This window comes from Zophobas morio, unplaced genomic scaffold (assembly GCF_036711695.1).
Source record: "Zophobas morio isolate AGI-343-1 ecotype UQ-CSIRO unplaced genomic scaffold, CSIRO_AGI_Zmor_V1 ptg000006l, whole genome shotgun sequence".
Classification (NCBI taxonomy): Eukaryota; Metazoa; Arthropoda; class Insecta; order Coleoptera; family Tenebrionidae; genus Zophobas; species Zophobas morio.
In genome coordinates, this window is record NW_026972111.1 from 9,108,241 (window position 1) to 9,134,839 (window position 26,599).

At 40.5% G+C, this 26,599-nt stretch overlaps 4 protein-coding genes across 6 annotated transcripts in view; 1 reads left to right on the forward strand and 3 right to left on the reverse strand.

Annotated features, from left to right (window-relative positions):
• Window positions 1-26,599, reverse strand: part of LOC135123515 (mediator of RNA polymerase II transcription subunit 1) — a 188,730-nt gene that overhangs the window by 101,250 nt on the left and 60,881 nt on the right. The window lies entirely within an intron of this gene.
• LOC135123182 (mediator of RNA polymerase II transcription subunit 1-like) overlaps window positions 1-26,599 on the reverse strand; it is a 99,316-nt gene that overhangs the window by 36,579 nt on the left and 36,138 nt on the right. The gene's annotated exons all lie outside the window — the stretch shown is intronic.
• On the forward strand, window positions 7,209-11,083 carry LOC135123064 (uncharacterized). 3 transcript variants are annotated; one of them, XM_064047567.1, is made up of 5 exons: window positions 7,209-8,042; window positions 8,522-8,623; window positions 8,710-8,775; window positions 8,869-9,054; window positions 10,467-11,083. In XM_064047567.1, the coding sequence occupies exons 1-5, from the start codon at window positions 7,778-7,780 to the stop codon at window positions 10,511-10,513; spliced, it is 666 nt and encodes a 221-aa protein (XP_063903637.1). In that variant the 5' UTR covers window positions 7,209-7,777; the 3' UTR covers window positions 10,514-11,083. The 3 variants fall into 3 exon arrangements, with proteins under 3 accessions (XP_063903637.1, XP_063903636.1, XP_063903635.1); XM_064047566.1 differs by lacking the exon at window positions 10,467-11,083 and having other exon boundaries at window positions 7,209-7,411; window positions 7,767-8,042; window positions 8,869-9,282; XM_064047565.1 differs by lacking the exon at window positions 10,467-11,083 and having other exon boundaries at window positions 8,869-9,282.
• Window positions 20,706-21,463, reverse strand: LOC135123065 (ribonuclease H-like). The gene is made up of 2 exons (XM_064047569.1): window positions 21,039-21,463; window positions 20,706-20,958 (listed from the first exon to the last, which is right to left on the reverse strand). Exons 1-2 carry the CDS (start codon window positions 21,442-21,444, stop codon window positions 20,954-20,956), a joined length of 411 nt encoding a protein of 136 aa, XP_063903639.1. The 5' UTR covers window positions 21,445-21,463; the 3' UTR covers window positions 20,706-20,953.

Sequence of the window (26,599 nt, forward strand, 5' to 3'; positions counted from 1 at the left end):
GCCGTCGTTTGTTACAGGCAACGGACCGGCCACATCGATGGCGATTCTTTCGAAAGGTGCCCCAACATTATATTTCTTCATTTTTCCCCTCGCCCTGGTATGAGGACCTTGGCTGGCCGCACACGTCGTACACTTGCGACACCAACTTTCGACGTCGTCACGATAGCCTACCCAATAAAACCTCTCCCGGATTTTCGACAAAGTCTTGTTCACTCCGAAGTGGGCTCCAGATGTTCCGGCATGAACTTCCTCTAAGACCTTGGAAACCTTTACCTTGGGGAGTACCAGCATCGTCTTAGAGGTACGCCCATCAGGACTCTCCCACTTCCGCTTCAAGAGCCCATTTTCCATGACCAAGGAATCCCATTGGGCCCATAACGCCTTCAAACTGGGAGATTGGTCGGACAATTCTGCCCAGCCGGGTCGTTCGACTCCTTCCTCCTTCCACTTTAGTATTGGCCCGATTATGTCGTCTGCTTCTTGTTCACGCTTTAGCCGCGCCGTTGTCCATTCTTCATCTTGCTCAAAAATCGTTCGACGAACGGGCAGGTTCCCTTCTTCGGCGTCGATTCTGTCGCAGTGCTTGCACTCTCCGCACGGACGTCTTGACAAAGCGTCAGCGTTGTTGTGAAGTCGACCCGCTCGGTGTTTGATCCTAAAGTGGTACTGCTGTAGTCTTTCCAGCCAACGCGCTACTTGGCCCTCGGGATTCTTTATTCGTAGTAGCCACGAGAGGGCAGCGTGGTCGGTCCTGATCAGAAACTCCTGTCCGTATAGATACTTGTGGAAGTGGTTGACGGCTTTGACAATGGCTAGCAGTTCCTTCCTTGTGGCACAGTAATTTCTCTCTGGTTTGGAATGTAATTTACTAAAATATTCGATAACCCTTTCCTCCCCATCTTGTATCTGCGACAATACGGCCCCAACTCCAGAGTTACTCGCATCGGTATCGAGGACGAACATTCCTTTGTCCCTGGGGTAAGCCAAAATGGGGCTGGTGCACAAAGCCGTCTTCAGTCTCTTAAAGGCCATCTCACATGTACTGCTCCACTTGAAAGTCGCCTTCTGCTCCGTCAGTTGGTGTAACGGTGCTGCGATGTCGGCATACCCTTCTACAAATCGTCGGTAATATGTGCAGAGTCCCAAGAAGCTTCGTAGTTCATGCTTGTCTCTTGGTATGGGCCAATCCCGGATAGCAAGAACTTTCGTCGGGTTGGTTTCTATTCCTTTCTCCGACACGATATGGCCCAGGAACTCGACTCGTTTCTGGAAGAGTGAGCATTTCTTGGGATTTAGTTTCAAACGAGCGTTTTCCATTCGTTCTAGCACCTCCTCGAGATTCTTCAGATGGCCATAATCATGACGTCGTCGAGGTATACCAGACAAGTCTTCCATGTCAATCCTTTCAGCACCATCTCCATCAGCCGCTCGAATGTTGCTGGCGCATTACATAATCCGAAGGGCATAACGGTGAAGTGATAGAGGCCACTTCCGGTGGAGAACGCAGTCTTTTCTTTGTCGTCCGGGTGCAAGCCTACTTGCCAGTAGCCACTCTTCAAGTCCAAGGTTGAAAACCACGCCGAGCCGGATAAGGTCGTCAAGGTATCGTCTATTCGAGGAAGGGGGTAACTGTCTTTCTTCGTCACGTCGTTCAGTTTCCTGTAATCGACGCAAAATCGGGTAGTCCCGTCCTTCTTGGTGACCAAGACTACTGGAGATGACGACGCGCTGTTGGATTCTTCAATTACCCCATCTCTCAACATGTTGTCCACGAGTCTTGTAGCTTCTTCTTGTTTGGCTAGGGGTAGTCTTCGAGGAGCCTGACGGATCGGTTGCGTGTCACCAGTGTTTATTCGGTGTTCTACGATGTTGGTCTTCCCGAATGGTTCCTCCTCTGAGGCGAAAACATTACGGTGCCTACGAATGAGTCCTTTGGCCAGTTTTCTCTCACGAGCAGACAGCTGGTCCCAGTTGACCTCCAAGCCTTTGGTATCCCCTTCCTTAGACTCATTTTCAACGTCTTCTTCCTCGCAGTTCAATACTCGGGCGACTGGCTCACACATTCCGATAATCTCCCCTTTTCTAATATTGACTGCATTGGGAAACACGTTTGCCACACGTAAAGGTATGTCACGATCGGTTTTGACTAGGGTGCTCGCGATCAGGAGCTTGTGGGTCGAGTCACGTGCCGGCTGCACCATCCCCAAACTGTATCCGGGGTTCGTCTCTACTCTGGCGGGGACGATGACTTCTGCATTACCATCTACCTTCGTTGTCTGACAGACCACTAGTCTGACCGTTGCACCTTCCACATTCGGACGTCCCAGCACAAATTCTTCGGCTCCAAAACGCAGAATTTTCTGTTCTGGATCGATCATTAAACCATACCGGCTGATTAGGTCCATACCCAAAATGAAATCGTCAGCGATTTCCGCCACCAGAACTTCATGCTTTATTCGGAGTCGACCGAGCTCTACATTCACCACCGCTGTACCCAGAACCGGTGTTGTTTCTCCTGTGACCGTCTTCACATTCGTGGCGGCACATACTGATTTAATCTGGCAATTTTGTAACCTGGATCTGCGTGCAGCGGACACTTCGGCTCCTGTGTCGATGATGATCTTCGATTCCCGTCCATTGATTTTTCCGCTGATTGTCGGACTGTCGACGCTCCCCGCGATGCTTCTAACCATTATAGTCGTTGGGGCTTCTCTTTTAGCAGCCAGTACGCGCCCCGAGGTACCGACTGCCTTTAGTTTTCCTGCTCCTGATGTAGAGGAGGTCGCGGCTGCGATCTCCTCATCGGCGCTGGCGATCTAACACGGCAATCCCTCCTAATATGCCCTTGACGCCCACACCTGTAACATTCTAGGCGCCCTCCATGTTGTCTAGAACTGCCCGTCTTGATTTCGGCAATTATTTCGCGGGCGAGTTTCTCAAAGTTGTCGCTCATTTTGTCGAGACTCTCTTGAATAGGGTTTACTTCGCCCTCAACCCCGATGCCTCGTATCTTAACGTTGGAACGAGGTGGGCTGTTGTATGCGGCGTCCACTTCTAACGCTCGAATCAGCGCCTCGGATGGTTTCTTGAACCCGGAGATTTGCAGGACTCTTCTTACCTCACTATCTCTTACGCCGTTTACGAAGGTTTCTGCTGCCAGTCTGTCTTGGAAGTCTTGCGGAGCTTCAGGATAGGCGAGGTGTACCAAGCGTTTAACATCAGCCGCAAACTCCTGAAGAGATTCACTACTCTTCTGAATCCTAGATTTAAGCTGCGCTACGAAAACTTGCCGGAGGTGTTCATTTCCAAATCTGAGTTCAAGGGCGGTCGTCAAGGCGGTATAGTCCTTCTGGTTCTCTTCTGATAATGTCTGTAGAATCTCCAGGGCCGCACCTCGTAGTGCTACTACCAAAGCGGTCGCTTTCTGTTGGTCATTCCAGCTATTCGACAAGGCCGCAGCTTCAAATTGCTTCTTATAAGTAGTCCACGACGTCTGCCCATCGAAAATAGGGGGTTGAACTCTCACCGGACTGAATTCTGCAGGGGTCGTAATTGTAGGTCGTGGTGTTTGCAACCTTTCTTCGAGCTCCTTGATCTTGTTTTCCATTTCATTTCTCACCTCGTCCACTTCATTTCGCATGACTTGGAGGATTTCACTTCGGCTGTTCAAAAGTGTAGTTTGCATAGCTTTTAGATTTTCTTCCATTATTCTTCGATCTTCTTTTCTACTTTCTTCCATTATTCTTTGATTTTCTTCCATTATTCTTCGATTGTCTTCCATTATTCTTCGATCTTCTTTTCTATTTTCTTCCATTATTCTTTGATTTTCTTCCATTATTCTTCGATCTTCTTTTCTATTTTCTTCCATTATTCTTTGATTTTCGCTCAACATTTTCACCATTTTGGTCAGTTGTTCCTCCATGTTGGCTGTTTGCGCTCTTGTGGTAGTCGGCATAAAATTTTCTTCTAGAAACTTCTAGAGTCTTGACGGACGTCGCGCGAGAGAATTTTCTCGAAAGTTCACTTTGTTCCGGTCTCCCCTAGTAGCACCAACACAAATTCGAATCCCGATTTATTTCACAATTAATCCCACTCCTGACACCAGTGTTACGATTGACGGGCGAATAATAAATCGGGCGTTGGTAAAACTCAAAAAATTTATTTCTTTAGTTGGAATTACAACACTATCTATAGCAACGAATATGTACAGAAATTATTCCGGCGCTCTCGACTGTCTTCATTGGATGAATGAATCCATTACCTACGGTCGGCTCTATTTAAACTCATATTCTCTGATCGAGATCCTTCACGAACATCCATCGCGACTCCGCTTCGCGACTCCCCTGGACGCTGCTTCGAGACGGCTCCAGATCTGTCTTTATGCGCCCGCCTCTAGGCCGTCGACACCGTCAGCAGTGATGATTCACCCATCAGCGCCGTGCGTACGTCCAGAAAGCTCTCGACGGCCATAGGCGTCGTACTGGGGCGGCGTAACGGTGTATTTCGTAACAATACCTATGCAAGAAATATACTTTTTTTAATAAGGGAATCTCTAGTCTTAATAGGAAAGCACAAGTTATAACCGTGAAACGTATATGACTTTACAACATAGCAACCAAAAAGAAAAATAGTAGATAAATAGGTATCGAATCATGCATAAGTAAACGTAACTAAATTTTATTTGCAGATTTTATGTTGTTATTCACTGTTCTGTTCAACATTGTCTACGTGTATATGCGTATTTTAGAAAGCATCTAATTTAAATTTAAAAATTGAAAAATTAGTTTTCACAACACTTGAGAAAATGATTGTACATCCATTAATAAAAAAGAGCTATATTTTGGAAAATAAATATTCTTATTTAAACTTATTTTGACTTTTAGTATTAAAATGCGCTTTCGTGAAATATATTTTTTAATTCTCAAGATGTTAACTTTGGTTTCTAAGTGATTCGATTTTCCATGCCCTGTCCCATTTCATGTCTAAATGTCAGATTTGCAATCAATTAAATATTTTGTTCCTGGATTTTGAAAAATTTCAATATACCTTAACTAACGTACAGTTATTTATGTCTGTCAACTTAGAAGCAACTTTGGCGAATGTAGATACCTTTTATAAATTAATTTGAGGGATTGAATAGCGTTAGCAAGTAGATATATTATTTCACAACACAAATTTAAAATAGTCATTTGAAAACTTTGTTTGTTATATTATGCTCATTACGTGTTAATATTATCGATTTTATGCTAGGATATTTATTGTTTTCCTCAATTGTTTTTTCACATGTTTTTCGAAAACATGAATTTTGGTAAGGTAATTTTAAAGAGAATAAGAAAATGTTGGTAATGAAAAAATGTATAAGTGAAATGCTGAATTAAGAAAACATGCCAATTCATTTTTATGTTTTAAATAAATGTAAATTTTAAATTATGTAACAGTGTTGTTCTTTTATTATTGGTTTCTCCAACAAGCAATTTGGTGCGTTTTTAAATCCATACAATTTCAAAGTAGGCACCGATCAAACGCACATCGCAGTGATATTCAACGTGTTCTATTCATATTGGTCTACATATTTCGCAGTAATTAGTAATTACATAAAATTTTTATATGTATATTCCTTATTTCAGTTACAAGGCTAAAAATTGTATGTAATTACTAGAGACGTGCACTTTTACGTTCTGCGACTCCCATCAGTTTACTTCAGTAGTTCGCAATATTGTGCCGCTTCGTCCATAGTTGCCGTTTCGGCATAGATTTTAACCTTATACTCTACTAGATGCGCAACTGCGTCGCGTAAAGTGAAGCCTATGGCGGCCATTTGTCAAAGAGGCAAAATACTGTAGAATCGTATTACGGTAATGGTGAAAGTAAGGGTAAAATATGATTTATTTGTTCTAAGGAAATCAGATGCACATTTTATTGTTAGCTTGCCAATCCTGACATACAACAAAAGTACATATAACTTAAAATATACTACAAATGTTACGTTATTGAGGAAAAATAATTAAAATAGTTTTCCAATTCTTACATAAATCAGAAGTCATTAAAATTAAAAAAATACCTAAGCAGTAAATACGTGCCAGGACGCACCAAATAATCACTTTCAGTGAAAGGGTCACTACACAATTTACTGGCTTTTTTGCAATTTTTTGGAAGAACAAAATGAATTTTTCTAATTCTGAAATGACTGACATGGTTCTGATGTATGGACAAGCCTTAAGAAACTCCTTGGAAGCTCGACGTTTATACCAAGAAGCATTTCCCGAACGAAGATTGCCAAATCATAAAACATTTGCTAACGTTGTTGAGCGTCTACGAGAAAATGGGAAATTTCAACCTCGTTTTAGTGATCGTGGTCGTGAAAGGACAGAACGGACACTTGATGCCGAAGAAGAAATTTTGAATGTCGTTGAAAACGATCCAGGTATAAGCATTAGACGATTGTCTTACCGAGTGGGAGTTTCACCTTTTCTGGTGTGGAGAACTCTACATGAACAAGGCAACAATCATTGATTAGACGTGCGGAAGCGTGTATACGAAATGGTAGTGGACATTTTGAAAACTTGCTCTAGTTGCATACGTTACGTTTTGTTTCATTTTATGGTCGATTAAATTATGATTTTGAAGTTTTAATTGTCAGTTCATTAATTATTGTCATTGTTTATTTGTTGCTAGCAATAAATTAATAGCAACAGTAGTTACACCTCGGCAGTTTTCAGTTACTAGGTTTCACATTTTTTCGTGAAACCATTATTTATCAGTGGAGGAATGAATGTTTGGATAGGGGTTAAATTTTCCTTTCAAAATTTTACTAAAACAACAAACGTTCATTTGACTTCTTAGGTTCCCTACATTCACCAGATTTTTTGTTTCCATGTATTTCAATAACACCCTGTATTTAGCACTATTTTCCTAATATATTACCAAGCGATCATACATTGACAGCAATGTTTTGCCTTTCTGACAAATGGCGGCCACTCGACCTTGAAGCTTCACTTCTCTCTGCAGCGCAGGGTTAGGTAGTCGGGTATCTAGGTAACTTAATTTAACATCTATGGTTTTCGGTCATTGTATTCACCATATGACCACAGACCACACACTTTAGACAAGAAAGTCTTATGGAGAGAGCGCAAACAAAATTTCAGTGGTTTGCGTCTCTACTAAATGTTACTCTGGCGTCCGATATGGGGCGCTGTTGCTAATTAAAATTGCACAGTGAGCAATACGCATGTCGATTTTGGTTGATGAATCATTTTAAACAAGCAAATTTGGAGAAAGTTCTACTGAACGGTATTTTGTCTTTTCGTCTTGTGATTTCGTTTTGAACACTTGAACTTTCGAATTCTAAGCTTTCTTGAGTTTATATTCTACAAGCAGATAATAGTTTTGCACTCGTATTTGGTATATTTTGGTAAGTTATAATTATCATAATACTTGACAAGAGAAACCGAACACATAGAAAAACTACTTTTTTGACTAATAATACATATATACAATGGTATATATGAAAGGTGTCATCACCATATCAGTAATTTAGGCAAAAACACCTTTGCAGGTACTGAATACTGTTAGGGTAACAACTAATCATGTTGTGTGTGTTTAATACGAATTGTAAGCAAACGAGAAGACAATGTTGTAACTTGATGAAGTTATGACTCCAGTAAGGTAACAAAATGTACTTTTTTTCTATGTGTTCATTCAGGTTTGTTTTGTCATTTAGTATATTATTTAAAAATATATCAATACCTATAGAGAATTATTTTCAGGGATTAGCGAAATGGAGGGTACGATTATTTACAAAAATAAATGTAGTGTGCCGGGCTGCGATGACAAGGTGTCCAAAAGGCATCGTTTTCCCAAAGAGGAACAGCTGCTGAAAAAATGGATTGAAAATGTCAACGCGCCTCTTTTTAGTTCCATGGAACCAAGCGAACTCTATAACAAATATGTGTGTGATAGACATTTTTCTACCGATTTCAAAGTTCCTGGAACAAGACGGGGACTTCGTAGAGATGCTTTTCCGAATATTTGTTTATCAGCAGGTATGTACAAACAATTACAATTGTATTACAAAGTGTCATCAGTAATAAGTAATGAGCGATAAAAAATATACACTGCCGAGCATAAAATTCGGGTCACCCCGTAATTTTTTTCCGATATAACATACTCTACGAACTGATTGCTTTAAAGAAATGTTGTTGTTTCGATAAGCGTTTGACAAAAAAGGAGTCCTCCAGCCAAATTCTTAAAAACCATTATCAGCATAGTTTTTTTTGGGTGTTATCTGTCTGTCTTCGCAACATAGTGGTGCAGAAATGGAACAATCTTCCGCTGAATGTAATCCAAAATTTTATCCAAAGCTTGCCTCGTCGTTTGCAAGGTGTTCTCACTGCCAGCGGAGGGAATACTCGGTACTGCAGTCCTTGAAATTTCTTTTGTTTCATCGAAAAGCATATCAGCGTAAAATTGTTCATTTTCATTACTTTCAATAGACTTTGAAGAACAGCTTTTTGTATTGCAGTTGTCCTACAAGGGAAAGAGGAAGATGACGTCCATTTGACGTCAATGGTTGAAGAAGCAGCCTCAGTAACTAGTGATTTTATTCAATCACCAGTAATCCCAAGTGAGTAAACATGAATTACATTTTTATTGAATCTAGAAATACCTACTCATTATCTCATTATTTATAACATCATTTCATTGTTACAGATGTAGAAGATGAAACTTGTTTGTCTCCTCCACAAAATAATTCGTGCACAACGCCGCCTATGAAATGTAAGTATCAGGAGGAATTTTTTAAAGAATTGTAAACTAATCAATTCATTCATACATTCAAAAAATCAACTTATGTTTGTTTCTGTCTTGCAGCATCGAGAAAACGAGGGGGCATTTTGCACAGTGTTGATACAACCAGGCAAGCACAGTTGACACCCCGCTGCAAAAGGTTTTATTCGATGGCGTTGAATTGGTCGGTAAAACAAATGAGGATGGGAAAGAAAATAGGCAATCTCCGGATGAGATTGGCTCAAGCAGAGAAAGTTTCTCAATCTCCAGGTTTTAATTTTTTCATATTTCTAAGTTCTTCGTTACTTTTAGTTTTTTTCGACTTTAAGGACACATCCTGACATTTTGAATTAGTTTATCGCATCCTATGATAAAAATATTCAAATTCTGGACAAAAACTAGTACAAAAGGATAGTGTTCTAAAAAAATATTACATACAATTTTACTGTTTGCGCTGTTAACTTACTAGGGTCAATAAGAGTTGATGGAGTGTTTTTAGGAATTGTACAAATTTATTATCTTCTTCTTATCTTTGTACCAAAAGTGTAATCTACAATACACTAATTAAACAGTTTTTTGCCTACGCAATATTCGTTGCAATTTAATACAGACAAATTCTAATATCTCAGCAATATTGGTTGGTGCATGATACGAATACTACTTTTGTGACAGTGTCGTGGTATAAAAAAATATTTTGACAAAGATTGTTCAATAATAAAATATAAATGGCTACCAAGCTTTTGTAGCGGAGCATGATTACACATTATTTCGCTTCAATCACATCGAATGGTACCTCCATCATCAGAATGTGATCAATTTTTGTACCACGTAATAACAGTGAGTTATAATTTGCATTTTTTTTACAATCCCAGGTAGGCATGTATACGATTGTTGCTTTTGACACAGTTGTTCACAATTAGCACCTAGGCAGTGGCTGGACAAAATTATTAACTAATAGGATCTTAAATGCAGACATAAAATAAGCTGCGTCAGAAGACGTATTATACCGTTAATGTCCACGTAAATCCGAGAAAAATGTTTCTAGGCAGCCTTGGTTAAGTGCCCTTGGTAAAAATTACTTTAATTTCTGCAGTAAACAATCTTTGAGTTGTACAAAACGTTATACCGTTTTTGCTAAATTTAAAGGCTACAGAACTTTAACATATTGGTGCTTTTTGGCATCATAAAAACGCATACCATTTACAATATCAGTAGCAGTAACACCAGTTACTTTTTATAGCTTTTGCTAGAAAAGGAACTTTCTCATTGCAATTTAGGCTGTCAAACAATATGTCGAAGAACAAAAGTAAATCTCCTGTATCTGCTGCTTCTGAGGGTAAAATGTTTACTTTGCTCCATTTTGACACCTACTTATTGACTAAACACCTGAACCATGACACCTTTATTTTATGATATCTGTTAATTTTGGGCGGATTCGTACATTTTTTTTTGTGTCTATTAAATAGAATGTTTTAATGTGTTCCCATTCTGCAACAGTGGAATTATCTTCAATTATTATTGATGACAAAACCACCATAGTACATCTCAGTTTTTCCTTTGAATTCATCCTTCTGATTCTTTAATTAAAGAATTGATCGCAGCCTGATTTGCAGATCTTTGACTGTTGTAACAACTTCAAGTCATATTTCCTGGCATTTTTTTAAGTTTATTTGATTTTGTAGAGGGACTACTACATGTGAAAGATAATAATACCGATGAAGCCCTCTGATCATAAAAACGTAAGCATGATCACCTAAACGTGTAGTCAATTTTCCAACATCTTCTAACACCAATTAAACATTCATTTCGTATATAATAAGCAGTATGCGGAAATTTATCTTACGGATGCAATTCCCCAGTTGAAGCAAGGTGTGTTTTATGGCGAGTAGCGGGGACGCTTTGATCTGGTCCACAAGGTCGTCTCTAGGACTGTTTACAGCTAGTAAAAAAACTACTTCTATATTACTATATTACTTCAAATACTAATACTCGGTGCCCTTATTAATTTTTCAACCACAGGAGACACAGATTTATGATCTTGAAATGTTATATTATGTTGATATAGTCCAAAAGAAAAATATATTTGTAATCAAAATATCGACGCAGCAGCACTGGATCGAGCGTCTGAAACATCATTCCGCCCGTTGATAATAAGACAAATTTGATATTATCGTTATCTCTTTTTTATTATCAACTTTTATACAATTTATTTCACAATAAATTAGACTGTATTGATTTAATATATAGTTCTGTTTTATACTGATTTCTAGCCGTACAAACATCTCAGTTCGCTCTTCAGTTTCGGCTATGTCTAATTTATTCAACAAAATTGCACATTTATGTGATATTAATTTAGATTCTAGTTGTAGATTTGTAATTGCATTGTAAATTTGGTTTAATGTTTAATTAGTTATAAATATTTTTGTTTTTTAAATATTTATACTTTTTAGTTGCTGTCATGAATTAGTTTAGTTAGTTTGATATTATTCCTGTAATTGGGTGTTACCTGTAGGAATAAATATTATTGTCTCTGTGATTTAATTATTATTATTATTATTATGAAACTGCGATCGGGCAGAGGCCTAAGCCTGTTGTGCCCGCGCATCTTTAATACCTACACTTTGTTATACTGATCGTAGCTACGTTTGAAACTTAAAACTGAGTCACTCAACACAACCTCCGTTTGTAAAGAATTCCACTTACCAAACACCCTGTTAACAATGTATATCTGTCTAGCTGTTGTTATAAAGTTACCTTTAACTAATTTAAAGGAATGACCCCTAGTCCGACCACGCATGTCTAGTTTAAAAAAGGACCGTATCACTGAGTTGTTGTTAGTAAGCGCTTGAAATGTTGTAATCATGTCCCCCTTACCCTTCTATCAGCCAAGGAAGGTAAGTGCATTAGGGCCAGTCTCCCTTCATATGAAGGGCGAACTCTCCCAAACGGCAAACGAGTGGCACGACGCTGTACACCCTCCAATAATGCAATATCGCCTTTCAGAGACGGTGCCCATACAGTATTGGCAAATTCTAGAACTGGTCGAACTGACGTTTTATATAAATTGATGAACATCGATATTGTAATAGCCCTAAACGTCCGACTAATAAGAAATATAATTCTATTCGCCTTCTTAACTACTTCAGCTATGTGCTCGGACCACAACAGAGAGGATGACACCATTACACCCAGGTCACGATAAGCGTCAACCTTGAATAGTTGCGTGCCATTCACATGATAATCATGCTTTGGATTTCGGCTACTATTATAGTATATAGCACGACGCATTTTGCGGAGTTAATAGGCAGCAACCATGTACACGACCAATTGGCAACCACATCTAAGTCATTTTGCAGAACAGTGAAATTGCAACTCTTATTATAGATCTTCAGGTCATCCGCATACATTACAAAAGGGGATTTCAAAGAATATTTAATGTCGGAGGTATAGATCACAAAAAGAAGGGGCCCAAGTACCGATCTCTGAGGAACTCCACTCAGCACTCTTCTCTGCATACTAAATACGTCACCCACTTTAACACTGAACAACCGATTAGAAAGAAAAGCCTCTATCCAGCGAAGAAGGTTTCCACGAACGCCAAAATGGTTGAGTTTAAATAGAAGATGTCGCAAAGGCACTCGATCGAAGGCCTTCGAGAAGTCCAAGTACAGAACATCAGTTGATTCGCCGGAATCAAGCGTCTTGGTCCAGTCCTCAAGACTACAGAGTAAATTTGTAGTAACAGACCTACCAGGCACAAATCCGTGTTGCTCTGTAGGGAGTATATTACAGTTAATCATAAACTCTATCAACACATCATAAACAATGGAATCAGCGATTTTGACTACGTGAGACGTTAAACTGACAGGTCTATAATTGTCAGCAACAAACTTATCACCCTTTTTATATATGGGTTTCACCACCGCGGACCTCCATTCAAGAGGAAGAGTCCCCGACTCAAATGACTGCTCCATTAGAATCTTTAAAGGTTGGCACAAACATTGGCACTTTTTGAGAAGACTCACGGTAATGCTATCTGGTCCAGGAGATTTGGTTATGCGCAGTTTAGATATCTTTTTAGCTATTGCTGCCTCAGAGAATTCAACGGAAGTAATAGTTGTGGAATTTGGGGGTGTCTGTACAGTAGGGAGATTAGAATTTGTGTCAATTGTAAAAACTTTAGCAAACGTGTCCGCAAACAAATTAGCGACCAATTGACTATCCTCAGTGACACGTCCACTTACGTCTCTTAGGTGAGGGGTCTTCACAGGCCCAACTAAGGAAGACCGCACGTATTTGTAAAAACATTTCACATCTTTTAAAGCAGCAATGCGCTTCTCATAGTTGCATCTGGCATCTCTTATAGTAGCAGAAACTTTGTTTGAAAACACTCTGTGTGCCTTGTAATCACTCTCGCTACCAGTGCGCTTGTAACATCGCCACAGCGCCCCCTTTTTTCTAATAAGTTTGAGAATCTGTTTGGTGATCCATGGTTTATTTGAAGACTGTTTTCTTACTACGGAAACTGTGTGTTTGGTCACCACAGAATTAAGCTGTTTCTTAAATCTAGTCCAATTGTCTTCTACAGATGGTTCCACAAGAATGGTGGACCAGTCAGTGTTGAACAGATCTCTGTTGACCAGCTCATAATTCGTAATAACCCTACAAGTAGAGGTAATCTTCCTTCATCTTTCAAAACAGATTTGCACTTCAACCTTTAACACCACGTGATCAGATTTACCAACAGGATCCAGATAATCCAAGTTTGCTAGTAACTTATCGTCCGAGGTGATAATTAGATCGAGGGTTGACGGTGTTTGGTTCGTTCTATAACGGGTCGGTTTAGTAATAATTTGCTCTAGATGACTGTTTATCAGTACATCACGCAACAACTGGGAAGGGGCGTCAAAATTAGCGTTATGATCAAGAGGCCAGGTTATGTCAGGTAAATTAAAGTCTCCCGCTATAATCAGTCTGTCGCAGCTATCGGCAATTTTTGACACAAACGTAAAGAGTTTTCTATCATCACCAATTGCAGAGTCTGGGGGTCTGTATATACATCCTAACACAAATGAGATACTACTGTTCGATAATTTGAGAAATAGTGCTTCATTATTGCCGACTTCCGAGCTTAAGATATTAATTGTGAAACTGGAACAAATCAAGTCCTCTACAAAGATACACACACCGCCACCCCTTCTGCCGTCCCGGTCGTTCCTAAAAAGAGTGTAACCGTTTATAGCCACTAATGTATCAGGAATCGCAGGGCTTAACCACGACTCTGACAACATTATAAAAGTCGGTTTCAAAGATTGCACCAGCACAGAGAAGTCGTCATATTTTGCCATCAGGGAAGCTATATTAGTGTATACTAAATTGCCAACAAAATATTTAACAGATACAGTATTTTTAAAGAACTGTGGGAAGAGAGTATTTTTATTATAATGGGAATCGAATTTTAATAGGGGTTATAAGAATTTAAAAACCTTATAAGAAAAAACCGAAAGTGTAGGATACTGCAGTAAATTACGTTTACAAAGCGGCCGTCATGGGAGTCTGAAACAGACCGGATAGATCTGTGCCATGTTCCTCTGGCAGGGAACTTAAGGCTTTTTTAATTCTCTTTTGAATTTTTTTGCATCGATTTTTCAAGTTTTTGTGCGACACAAGAGGGTAAATGTCGTGAAGCATTATAAGAACACCATAAATGTCATTAGTATATTCCCTAATAAGACTTAGAATATCCGGTTTTCCAACAGCCTTCTCAAGAAAGGCAACAGTCTCCTCGAAGGTGAGAGGGTAGTGAGCATTGTTAATTAGTTGTTCAGCGGGTGCTAGTATTTCAGATGTTGGAGTAAGGCTTTCGGTTGAATCGGAAGGTTTAATTTTTTTCCCCCCTACACTTTGGTCTGTGTCATCAAGGTTTAGCTGTGGTTGATCAGGGGGGATGAATTCAATCGAAGGTTCATCAGGGGCAGAGCGCTTCGCGGTAGTCGAAGGTGAGGGGGTAACCAGATTAGAAGTCTCCAATTGGTCGTCTAAAGCACGAGATTTACCAACAGCCAAATCCAGAGGAATCGACGAGTTGGAAGTATCCGTTTGGTCAGTGGGTTCAGTTTGGTTTGGACAGTCACTAGCAAAATGGCCTGAGACTTTACACTTGAAACAAACATCATCATAGCTAAGAAAGATCCTGTAATTCGTGTTATCGTACTTTATGACCATGGAAGAAGGGAGGTTAATAGAGTCATCAGGCTGAATGTAGATTTGCCTTCGGAAACTTAGCACATGCTTAAATTCGTCACCTTCAATACTCGCTCTTAAGAATGACATTTTCGATACTGCAGTAAAACCTAGGGTTTGAACAAGATTCTCTATAACGTTGTGGGGAACTGAAGGACATACATTTGAAAAGATAATGCGACGTGCCGGGTTCATTAGACGTCTTATGTTGACTTCAAAATCTTTAATTGTGATCACCGGATGATCAGCAACTACTTGATCAACCAACAGTTTAGAGCTCATGTATATGCAAATACGGCCATTTGAAATTCGCGAGGCAAAAATAATGTTTTTTGGTTGCACTATATTACCTATAGCGACAACGTAGTCTGTGAGTTTTAAGTCGTCGACAGCGTTCATAACTATCGCTTGTTCTTTAGCTGGGAATTGCGGCGCCGAAGTCGCCATTTTGATTTCTCGTTCGTTTAAGCTTTGTCAGTATACCGCTGCGCCGGACAGGCGAGCAATACAGACTGTTACTGTGGTCAATGCAAAAAGAGGGAGAACCTATCAGCACTTCCAAGATAAGCGAGAGACAAAAACTCAAGTACAGTAAAACCTGTCTATGCCGGAATCGCGCGGGTCCAAAATTTTTATCCGTCTTAAACAGGGTTCCGGCAGGAAACACGCCTATGACGGAAAGTAAACCTCTATAAAACGGAAATCAATTTTTATTAAATTGAATACATAGGTACATATATATAAAAGGATTATTTGAAATAGTTGTTTATGGTTATTTGCTTTTTCGCTCATTAAGATATATTTTCCATGCTTGTTCTCAATTGCAAAAGGTTGGCTACACACTCACCGCTTTGCCATTACTCTCTAATTTATTTTAGGATATGTCTTATAATTTGATACACTTGCGTTTTTTACAACCGAACTTTTGCAAATTTCTTTAACACTCAAATTTTGCTGCTTGTGTACATTAATTAAATCCATTTAGTTGTTATTGTTGGTGTTTTTTTGGGCCATTGCGAACACACAGAGACACCAATTAAATGAGAATTGAGAACAGTGATTTCCTGTTGACAAAAAATGCACCTGCAGGTCCACGAATTGAATTATATATTTTTCGTAGAAATCATCAACTTTGTTCTCGCTTCCGTTTTACACAGAGTTGGGTGCATGTACTTTGACACGTTGGGACTTACAAATATTTTCCGTTTCCGCGTTATACAGTTTCCGGCTTATACGGACCAAAATACATTAAATTGGGTATTTGAAAAAACGGGACTGCGGAAAATTTCCGCGATGAGCAGTTTTCCGCCTTCTACAGAGTCCGGCATAGACAGGTTTCACTGTACCGAATTAATGGGGAAGCATGTAATTTGCTTCCCCTTCACTAAGGGTTGAAGCTGTTTAGCACAACCAACTCTTAGATTCTACAACTTTTCGCTAGCCAAATTTAATAAAATAGCAAGAAACGAGCTCACCGGTAGAAGCAAATACGTCTGGAGAGAGGGTACACTGCTCACTCACAATTAGATTAAGTTTTAATTAAATTGTTTCAATAAATATTATTTGTTTAACATAAAAGTTTCATTTCAATCTTCACTAAAAAATGTTCATTATGGTTCAAGCTATTGTCACCCTAACAATATTTCGGTGACAATAGCTTGAATCGTAATGAACATTTTCTACTTCACTTTCACATGCTTTTATTAATAGCGATTCCTTTAAAATTCGCGCAATTTTTGATTTAGTTGGCCCCACCTCCACTGGCGGCGCGCTATTTCTATTACCATTGGTAGTACCATTGTTTAAGTATATTATAGTTGGACAACCTATACGGAGAATCACTTTCCCATGTAGAAAAGAATGAACATATATTTTTCATCTCACTCGCTTCACTGTGAAGTGGCGGTACCTTACGAAAGGAGGTAAAAATAGTCTGTAAGCACGTGATGTCGATAAGGTAGTAAACGGACGTATTAGTCAGTACGTTGTACGGGGCGCAGTCACAAAATTAGCGAACGTACGTGTTGAAGACTTTTATTGTTATTTAATTTTACAATACTATATCCTCCGTTTACGGTTTATGCATCCGTGTTGAGTTTTCACCTTGGACGTCAAGATTTTTGAGCATTTTGAACATTTTCCAATTTATAATGTTATTTAAATTTTAAAAAATAGCATAGTCCTGATCTTGTGATTTATAAATACGCTATTGAGACTTTTCGGCTTTTCGATTTCTGGCTTTTTCAACTTTAAATGTCTCAATTTTTCAATATTTCAATTTTGGGCTTTTCCAATTCTTCCATTCTTCAAATTTTCCATTTCTCGATTTTTACTTTTTGGATTTTCAATTTATTGTTAAACTTTAGATTTTTCAATTCTTCGACTGTTTTATACCTTTTTTTCGATGTTTTAATATTTCATTTTTTAAAATTCTAGGTTTTTCGATATCTCGAGTTTTCAATACTTCTATATTTCAATTTTTCAATTTTTCAAATTTTTTAATTTTAATTTTCGATTTTCCAGTTTTTCTATTTTTAAAATTTTTCGATTATTCAATTTTTTAATTTCTCAATTTATCGAATTCAGATGTTTCGTTGATTGTTCAGTTTCTCAATTTATCGATTTTTCAATTTTTAACTTTCCTTTTCGACTTACGACTCCTCAATTTCTCGATCCTTCGATTTTTCGATTTCTCGATGTCTCAGTTTTTGAATTTTTCGATGTTTCGATTTTTGGATTTCTCGGTTTCTCGATTTTTTTCTTTTGAACTTCTCAATTTCTGGATTTTCCAATTTTTTAATGTTCCGATTTTTCAATTTTTCAATTTTTTAGATTGAATTGGATTTCTCGATTCTTAAATTTTGCGATATTTTAATTGTTCAATGTTTTGAATCTTAGATTTTTCGATTTCTCGATTTTTTGACTTCTCAGTTCTTCAGTATTTAAATTTTTCAATGAAAAAATTTTGACGTTAAATTTTCAGTTTTCTGATTTCTCAATTAATCTATTTTTGATTTTCCCACTTCTCAAAGTTTCGATTTTTCAGTTCTACAATTCTTCAATTTTTCGACTTCGCAATACTTCGATTCTTTGATTTTTCGATTTTTTATTTTTGGATTTTCAGTTTTTTGTTTTTTATACATTAAATTTTTCAATTTTTCGATTGTTTTATATTTCAATTTCTCAATTTTTCAAGTTTTCCATATTTTAATTTTTAAATTTCTAGATTTTTCGGTTTCTCGATTTTTCAGTTCTTCAGTTCTTCAATTTTTCGATTATTCAGGTTTTTGATTTTTCAATTTTTCGATTTTTTAAGTTTGCGATTTTTCGACTCTGCTTTTTTGACTTTTCTGTTTCTCAATTTTTTAATTTCCTAATTTTTGGATATTTCGTTCAATTTTGTGATTTTTCAGTTTTTCGATTTCTCAATATTAACTTTTCAATTTTTAAATTATTAGTTTTTTTCGATTTTCCAATTTTTTTTTTATTTTTCGATTTTCCAATTGTTCGATGTTTCGATTTTTGACTTAACCGATTGTTCAATTTCTCGATTTTTAAATTTTTTTGATTATTTTATGTTTCGATTTCTCGATTTTACAATTTTCCCACATTTGAATTTTTCAATGTTTTAAAGTACAGTAGTCATCACTCATCAAGAACGATTATTGCTGTGCGTTCAAATGCCTACATACTGATAAGCACGTACATACAAGACGCGTTTAAGGCTGTTTTAAGTCTGCTACATTTAATTTTTGCGATTTTAAATTAAATATTTAAATGGTGGTAAATATTTTGTGATAAAATGCATTTTAGTTTCAAAGATATGTATTTAGTGATTTAACTACTGTTAATAAAAAAAATACGTAAGATGTTCATACTGAATTAATTTGGTGTTCATAGTTTGATGATAACCCATAGTTATTCTGGAGGCAAGCTAGATGACTTCTTACTTATTAATTAAAGTAGTGGTCGTTTAATTTTGTGCCTTTAAAGTGGTGGACGAAGGGACGTATATATGTTAGCCATGCAGTTCATGGACAATATACTGCGATAATATTAAATTTTTGTTACCTTAACCTTTATTTGTTTTTGTGCAAATATACGTGCTGCCACATACAGGAAACAGGTATGCACTACATATAAATATATTACATATATGTAAAGTCTTCAACACGTACGTTCGCTAATTTTGTGACTGCTCCCCGTACAACGTACTGACTAATACGTCCGTTTACTACCTTATCGACATCACGTGCTTACAGACTATTTTTACCTCCTTTCGTAAGGTACCGCCACTTCACAGTGAAGCGAGTGAGATGAAAAATATATGTTCATTCTTTTCTACATGGGAAAGTGATTCTCCGTATAGGTTGTCCAACTATAATATACTTAAACAATGGTACTACCAATGGTAATAGAAATAGCGCGCCGCCAGTGGAGGTGGGGCCAACTAAATCAAAAATTGCGCGAATTTTAAAGGAATCGCTATTAATAAAAGCATGTGAAAGTGAAGTAGAAAATGTTCATTACGATTCAAGCTATTGTCACCGAAATATTGTTAGGGTGACAATAGCTTGAACCATAATGAACATTTTTTAGTGAAGATTGAAATGAAACTTTTATGTTAAACAAATAATATTTATTGAAACAATTTAATTAAAACTTAATCTAATTGTGAGTGAGCAGTGTACCCTCTCTCCAGACGTATTTGCTTCTACCGGTGAGCTCGTTTCTTGCTATTTTATTAAATTTGGCTAGCGAAAAGTTGTAGAATCTAAGAGTTGGTTGTGCTAAACAGCTTCAACCCTTAGTGAAGGGGAAGCAAATTACATGCTTCCCCATTAATTCGGTACAGTGAAACCTGTCTATGCCGGACTCTGTAGAAGGCGGAAAACTGCTCATCGCGGAAATTTTCCGCAGTCCCGTTTTTTCAAATACCCAATTTAATGTATTTTGGTCCGTATAAGCCGGAAACTGTATAACGCGGAAACGGAAAATATTTGTAAGTCCCAACGTGTCAAAGTACATGCACCCAACTCTGTGTAAAACGGAAGCGAGAACAAAGTTGATGATTTCTACGAAAAATATATAATTCAATTCGTGGACCTGCAGGTGCATTTTTTGTCAACAGGAAATCACTGTTCTCAATTCTCATTTAATTGGTGTCTCTGTGTGTTCGCAATGGCCCAAAAAAACACCAACAATAACAACTAAATGGATTTAATTAATGTACACAAGCAGCAAAATTTGAGTGTTAAAGAAATTTGCAAAAGTTCGGTTGTAAAAAACGCAAGTGTATCAAATTATAAGACATATCCTAAAATAAATTAGAGAGTAATGGCAAAGCGGTGAGTGTGTAGCCAACCTTTTGCAATTGAGAACAAGCATGGAAAATATATCTTAATGAGCGAAAAAGCAAATAACCATAAACAACTATTTCAAATAATCCTTTTATATATATGTACCTATGTATTCAATTTAATAAAAATTGATTTCCGTTTTATAGAGGTTTACTTTCCGTCATAGGCGTGTTTCCTGCCGGAACCCTGTTTAAGACGGATAAAAATTTTGGACCCGCGCGATTCCGGCATCTGGATTCTGGATTCTTAATTTATGGGGGCTGACCGTAGCCAGCCGGCACTTAGGCCTCGTCTTTGGGCCCATTGTACCTTCCCCAAGTCCATATCAGGGTGTTTTCCCGCTCCTCTACTCGTCAAGCCATCCAACTGCTTGAATGTACTTGAGTAATGCAGAGGGTGGAAACTCCCTGATATTTGCCATACTAGGCCAGATGTCCCCTAGTATGGATTCCCTGTAGGAGGCTAGGGCTGGACACTCACGAAGAATGTGCTCAGCTGTTTCCTCTTCTTCATTGCATCCACGACAGATTGGGTCTGTTGCTACCCCTATCGTATGTAGATGTTTGTTAAACTGGTAATGTCCCGTAAGGAATCCTACCAGTTTACGCAATTTGTCCCTTGAAAGTGAGAGATAAAATTTTGTCAACTTACGGTCTGGTGTCGCCATACAAGCTCTACTATGCCGACAGCTGCTCAACGTCGCCCATATCTGCTCATGGCGTCTATGGGTATATTGCTTTACGAGTTCGTTCGAGAGGGCGACCGAAGGCGTGATTGCCGGTTCGGGTCCCCAGAAGGGCATGCGCGCGGCTCGCTTCGCCATCTCATCTGCCCTCTCGTTTCCTTCGTTGCCACTGTGTCCTTTGATCCAACAAAGTACCACACTATTCCTCTGCGTTACATACTTTAGCGTTTGTCTGCACTCCCAAACCAGCCCGGATCGAACCATACAGCTGTCCAGGGCTAGTAGTGCAGACTTGCTGTCAGTAAGTATGCGTATTGATTTGTTGCCGATTTCACGTTCAGCAATGATTCTAGCTCCCAGCATTATTCCCATCAATTCTGTTTGTAAGACAGACGTGTGGGTGCCGAGAGGTACACTGATTTGTACGTTCAGTTGTTCGGAGTAGATGCCGGCTCCTGAACCACTATCTGTTTTGGCACCATCGACATAGATATCTATGTCGGCTCGTCCTTCTGAATTATCACTCATTGATATTCTATATGTCTTCTCATATATTAATTTTGTGCCCATTCGGTCACAACCCATCCTCAACAAGGGTATTCTGTTGAACGCCTCCGTTAAGATCCGAGTGTGCTTCGTTGTGCGGCCTTGCTTGTTCCATACTCCCAGAGAGTGAAGTCTTAGAGACGTCGTCATTGCCGCTTCCTCTATGTAAAGGTTGAGAGGTGCTAAGCAAAGAAGAGTCTCCAGAGCCGCTGTGGGAGTGGTCCTCATTGCTCCTGTAACACTGAGACACGCCATTCTCTGAACGTGTTCAAGTTGCAGGGCTGTTGTTTTTTGTCTGGCTCTGGGCCACCAAACTAAAGCTCCATAGCACAGCATCGGTCTGACTATTGCCGTGTAGATCCAAAGGGCGATCTTGGGATTTAAACCCCACGACCTTCCCACCACCCTACGACATTGCCAGAGAGCCGAGCGTGCCTTTTCTACTTTATCATCTACATGCTTCTTCCAATTCAGTCGCCAGTCCAATACAACTCCCAGGTATTTGACTTCGTCCGAAAGTTGAAGCGTTGTGTTAAATATTTTTGGCATCTGTAGTGTGCCAATTTTCCTTTTCCTGGTGAACAGGATTAGTTTCGTCTTTTCTCCATTAACGGAGAGGGTATGTCTGTTGCACCATTCCTCGACTATTTTTACTGCAGCTTGCATTATCTCACATAATGTATCTGCGTTTTTTCCTGTTAGCAGAATGACTAGATCGTCCGCGTATCCAATTGTGTGGTAGCCAAGATCATTGAGGCGTCGTATCAGGCTGTCAACGACAGTATCCCACAGTACAGGAGAGAGAACTCCTCCCTGAGGACATCCCCTGTCTACAACAGCCTCGATCTCAGTGCCACCTACATTAATCATTACTTCCCTGTTCCTCAGCATACTGGCCACCCACCTACTTAGGGTGGGGTCCACGTCGTGCTTTCGTAGGGCTAGTTCTATGCTTTTGAAGGTCGTTTTATCAAACGCTCCTTCAATATCCAAAAACATTCCTAAGGTGAAGAGTTTGTTCTCCATCGCCCACTCTATACGGTTTACAACTGTGTGTAGGGCCGTATCGGTGGATCTTCCTTGGATGTAGGCATGTTGGTTCGGATGTAGAGGTTGCTTGCTCAAAGCAGTCTCCCGAATCTCTTTTTCGCTTAGTCTTTCTAGCGTTTTCAGCAAGAATGATGTTAAGCTAATTGGTCTGTAGGATTTAGCCAAGGTGTAATCTTGTCGTCCTGGCTTAGGTATAAAGATAACCTTTACTTTTCGCCATGCATTCGGTATGTAGCTGAAAGCCAGACACGCCCGAAGCATTGGCAACAAAATAGGGCGTAGTCTGCTCATTCCCCTCTGCAGGAGGGCGGGATAAATACCGTCAACTCCTGGAGATTTGTATGGGGAAAAGCTGTCCACTGCCCACTCCAGTCTTGCCTCCGTGACTACCTTTGCAGCCAGCGCCCAGTCCTTCGGGGAAGGTTGAGTACCGACTACATCCCTTTTGGAATGGGAGGTAGTCCGTGTGCTGCCTGGAAACATGGTCTGCAGCAAAAGTTCTGCGGACTCTTCTAAGGTGGCTGTAAAGGTGCCATCTTCTTTCTTTAGGAAACCTGGTTGATGTGTGTGGTCCTTCGAGAGAACTCTCTTCAGCCTTGCGGCCGAAGCAGTCGACGTTATGTCGCTGCAGAAGGATCTCCACGTTTCCCGTTTCCTCTTTCTTAATTCTTTTTTAAACTCTTTCCGGTGCTCTTTATAGGCTTCCCAGTCTTCAGTTTTCTTAGTGTTTTTTGCTCTATTGAAAAGTTTTCTTAGCCCCGATTGAAGTAGGCTGAGCCTTCGGTTCCACCATGGTGTACCTTTGCCCAGACCTTCCTTCTTTAGGGGGCAACTTTTCTCATACGCTGACATTAGAGAGTCGTTGATAATGGTCAAGGTTTTCTCTATGTCTTCTGTCGAAATGTATTCCGTTGGTATAGACTGCACGGAGGTCCCCAGTCTGTCGTCCAGTTCTTCGTTGTATAAAGCCCAGTTCGTCAGCCTAGGGTTCCTGTACGTCTTTATCTCCATGTCTATACATTTTGATGTATACATGATCCATCTATGGTCTGACACTGACGCCTCTTTAGAGACGTGCCATCCCATTATATATTGTGAGATATCCCATGTAGCCAGTGTAATATCTATTACTGACTGACTACGTGATGTTACGAAAGTTGGTTCGCAGCCTCGGTTGAGAATCTCTAGATTTGTTGATAAAAGATATTCAGCTAGTGTTCTTCCTCTATCATTAGTGTCTTTGCTCCCCCACAACAGACAGTGGGCATTCGCATCGGCACCGATGATGAGGTTTATATTTCCGGTATCACAGTGTTCCACCAAGTTCGCCATTTCCCATGTTGGACATGGTTCCTGTGCTCCCTGTGGTAAGTACACAGATGCTATTACCAGTTGCTCTTCGCCTCTTCCTATGTTACACTTAACATTTACCGCAGTCACATCCCTGGAGCTGACCTGAGGTAGGAGGACGGCTTTGATTTTCCTCGGAATGTAGACGCATGTCCTTGGAGATTCTATTGTGGTACCTGAAACAACAGTGCCATTTAAATTGCTCAACCCTGCGATCCTGGATTTTACAATCCATGGTTCTTGGATTATTGCTATAGTGTTCTGCATCTTGTCTAGACGACGACACAAAACAGTCGTCGCCATGCGACAATGCTGCAGGTTAATCTGAATGAAATTTATCTGCTGCAGCGCCATCTCTGCAACCAAAAATCCCATAATTGTCCTAGGAGACACGAGGCACATTCTCAGGCGGGCCCGCCCCCACTGGTAGAGGCTTCATCCCCTGGGGTTTCTACCTCTTCCATAGGGGTCCGCCCTTCCTGAGCCGACGCCTCGTTCTCCTTGAGTTTCAGGTTGAAAGAGGACAGCATATAATTAATTCTGCCCTCTCTCTCCCTGATTATCTTGGCCTCTTCCATCCCAAGACCAAACACAAAGAGGTTGCCTGGAGAGGCAGCCTCGGGTTTGGCCTCGCGATGGAAAAGAAGCCATTTTTTGACGTGGGCCCATTGGTTCTGACCCTCCAGGCGGCGAAGTACGACTCCTGCATCCACCGGTGGTCCCGGTATCCACAGGGTCGCCCTCACCAGCCTTGGTAGCTCAGCCAAGGGGACCACGTTAAGTTGTGCGCCCTCCCACAAGGGTGTTAGGGAGCGCACTGTTTGTTGTAGCCATTTCAGGGACAACTCGTCTTCACAGGTTATCCTTAGGACTTCCCCTGTGTACTTCATGCCCCTGAAAGTGGCTGCTTGTCTACCCGATGCCAAGCACTGGTCCAGTTGCCTGTCCAGCGCTCCCATCAGGCCCTTTTGTACTATATCCACCTGGCCAGCAGTCAGCTTACCAAGTGGATGCTGCACATCAATCACAGCTACACGGAGATGACTTGCAGCCGCCTCCCTGTAGCTCTGTTCTCTAGAGGTAGTCTCCTGCCTCCTCATCCTCTTTTGCTTCTCAGCTGCCGGAGGTGTGGAGGTTGAAGACCTCACTCTCTTCTTTGACCCTGAGGTCTTTTTCCCCGCGGGTTGTTTAGGGTTGGCTATCGTAGCCTGCCCTTTACCCTTGAGGTTTATCCCGGAGGAGGATGGACCCGGTTTCGGCGGGTCGGTATTCGCCGCCTCCGCCTGCAAACGAGCCTTCCTCCGCCTTTTTACCTCAGCCCCGCAGATTCGCTTCCTCCTAGGAGGCTGCGACCCCACATTGGCTGGGTTTCCTGTTTGAGGTGCACCCGAAGGCACTTCCTCAGTGGTTTTTTTATTGTTTTCGATTTCCATAATCTGGATTTTGATTTCGTCCTCCTGCGTCCCCACCCACCACGGAGTCCAACAAGGGGACGCCGAACTTCGACGTCAGGGCTAGCAGAAGGATATAGCCCCCAGGGAAGCTCATCCTGCAGTACGCAGCCTCAACTAGTGAGGTTACTCGTGCTCAGACTACACTTCCCCCAAGGACTCACCCTGTCGGCGGTCTGACCCGACGACACAGCCGATTGATCTGAGATGGGTTAGTCTCGACCTCCCGTTTTGGTGGAAATCCAGGCCAAAGAGGCGTGTTGCCCAGCCTTGGTGACACACTGCACCAAGGGGGGCTCAACCTCCAGGATTCCTTCATCCCACCTTACGGGTCTCCACGCACGGCACAAACACGCGGGAGCTTGTCCGCGGGGCTGTTTTGACGACCCCACACCAGGGGTTTAATCCCGGGGGGGCACGTTTATTTCCAGCCCTCCTCTACTGAACCGCCTTCGCGGCCGTCTAAGCCGACAACCACCAAGGCATGTCCAGGCAAGACGAGCCTCAGCCCTAACCTACATATCTGGAGAAGGGAAAAATCCAGGTCGGACTTCCACCACCCCCAAGAGTGTTTAGTTCCCGGGGGCATATCCGCCCTCCCCAGACCCCCCTTCCCCAGACAATGCCGGTCTCCCCCTATCCGCAACACTGGGGACGCGCCTGATAGGTAACTCAACCCACAGGATTCCGGCATAGACAGGTTTTACTGTACTTGAGTTTTTGTCTCTCGCTTATCTTGGAAGTGCTGATAGGTTCTCCCTCTTTTTGCATTGACCACAGTAACAGTCTGTATTGCTCGCCTGTCCGGCGCAGCGGTATACTGACAAAGCTTAAACGAACGAGAAATCAAAATGGCGACTTCGGCGCCGCAATTCCCAGCTAAAGAACAAGCGATAGTTATGAACGCTGTCGACGACTTAAAACTCACAGACTACGTTGTCGCTATAGGTAATATAGTGCAACCAAAAAACATTATTTTTGCCTCGCGAATTTCAAATGGCCGTATTTGCATATACATGAGCTCTAAACTGTTGGTTGATCAAGTAGTTGCTGATCATCCGGTGATCACAATTAAAGATTTTGAAGTCAACATAAGACGTCTAATGAACCCGGCACGTCGCATTATCTTT

Coding starts and splice junctions, on each gene's coding strand:
- LOC135123065 (XM_064047569.1), bottom strand. CDS start 21,444: ATGGGAATAATGCTGGGAGCTAGAATCATTGCTGAACGTGAAATCGGC.
- LOC135123064 (XM_064047565.1), top strand. CDS start 7,778: ATGGAGGGTACGATTATTTACAAAAATAAATGTAGTGTGCCGGGCTGC. Junction 8,043..8,521: donor GAATATTTGTTTATCAGCAG/GTATGTACAAAC, acceptor TTTGTATTGCAG/TTGTCCTACAAGGGAAAGAG. Junction 8,624..8,709: donor TCAATCACCAGTAATCCCAA/GTGAGTAAACAT, acceptor TCATTGTTACAG/ATGTAGAAGATGAAACTTGT.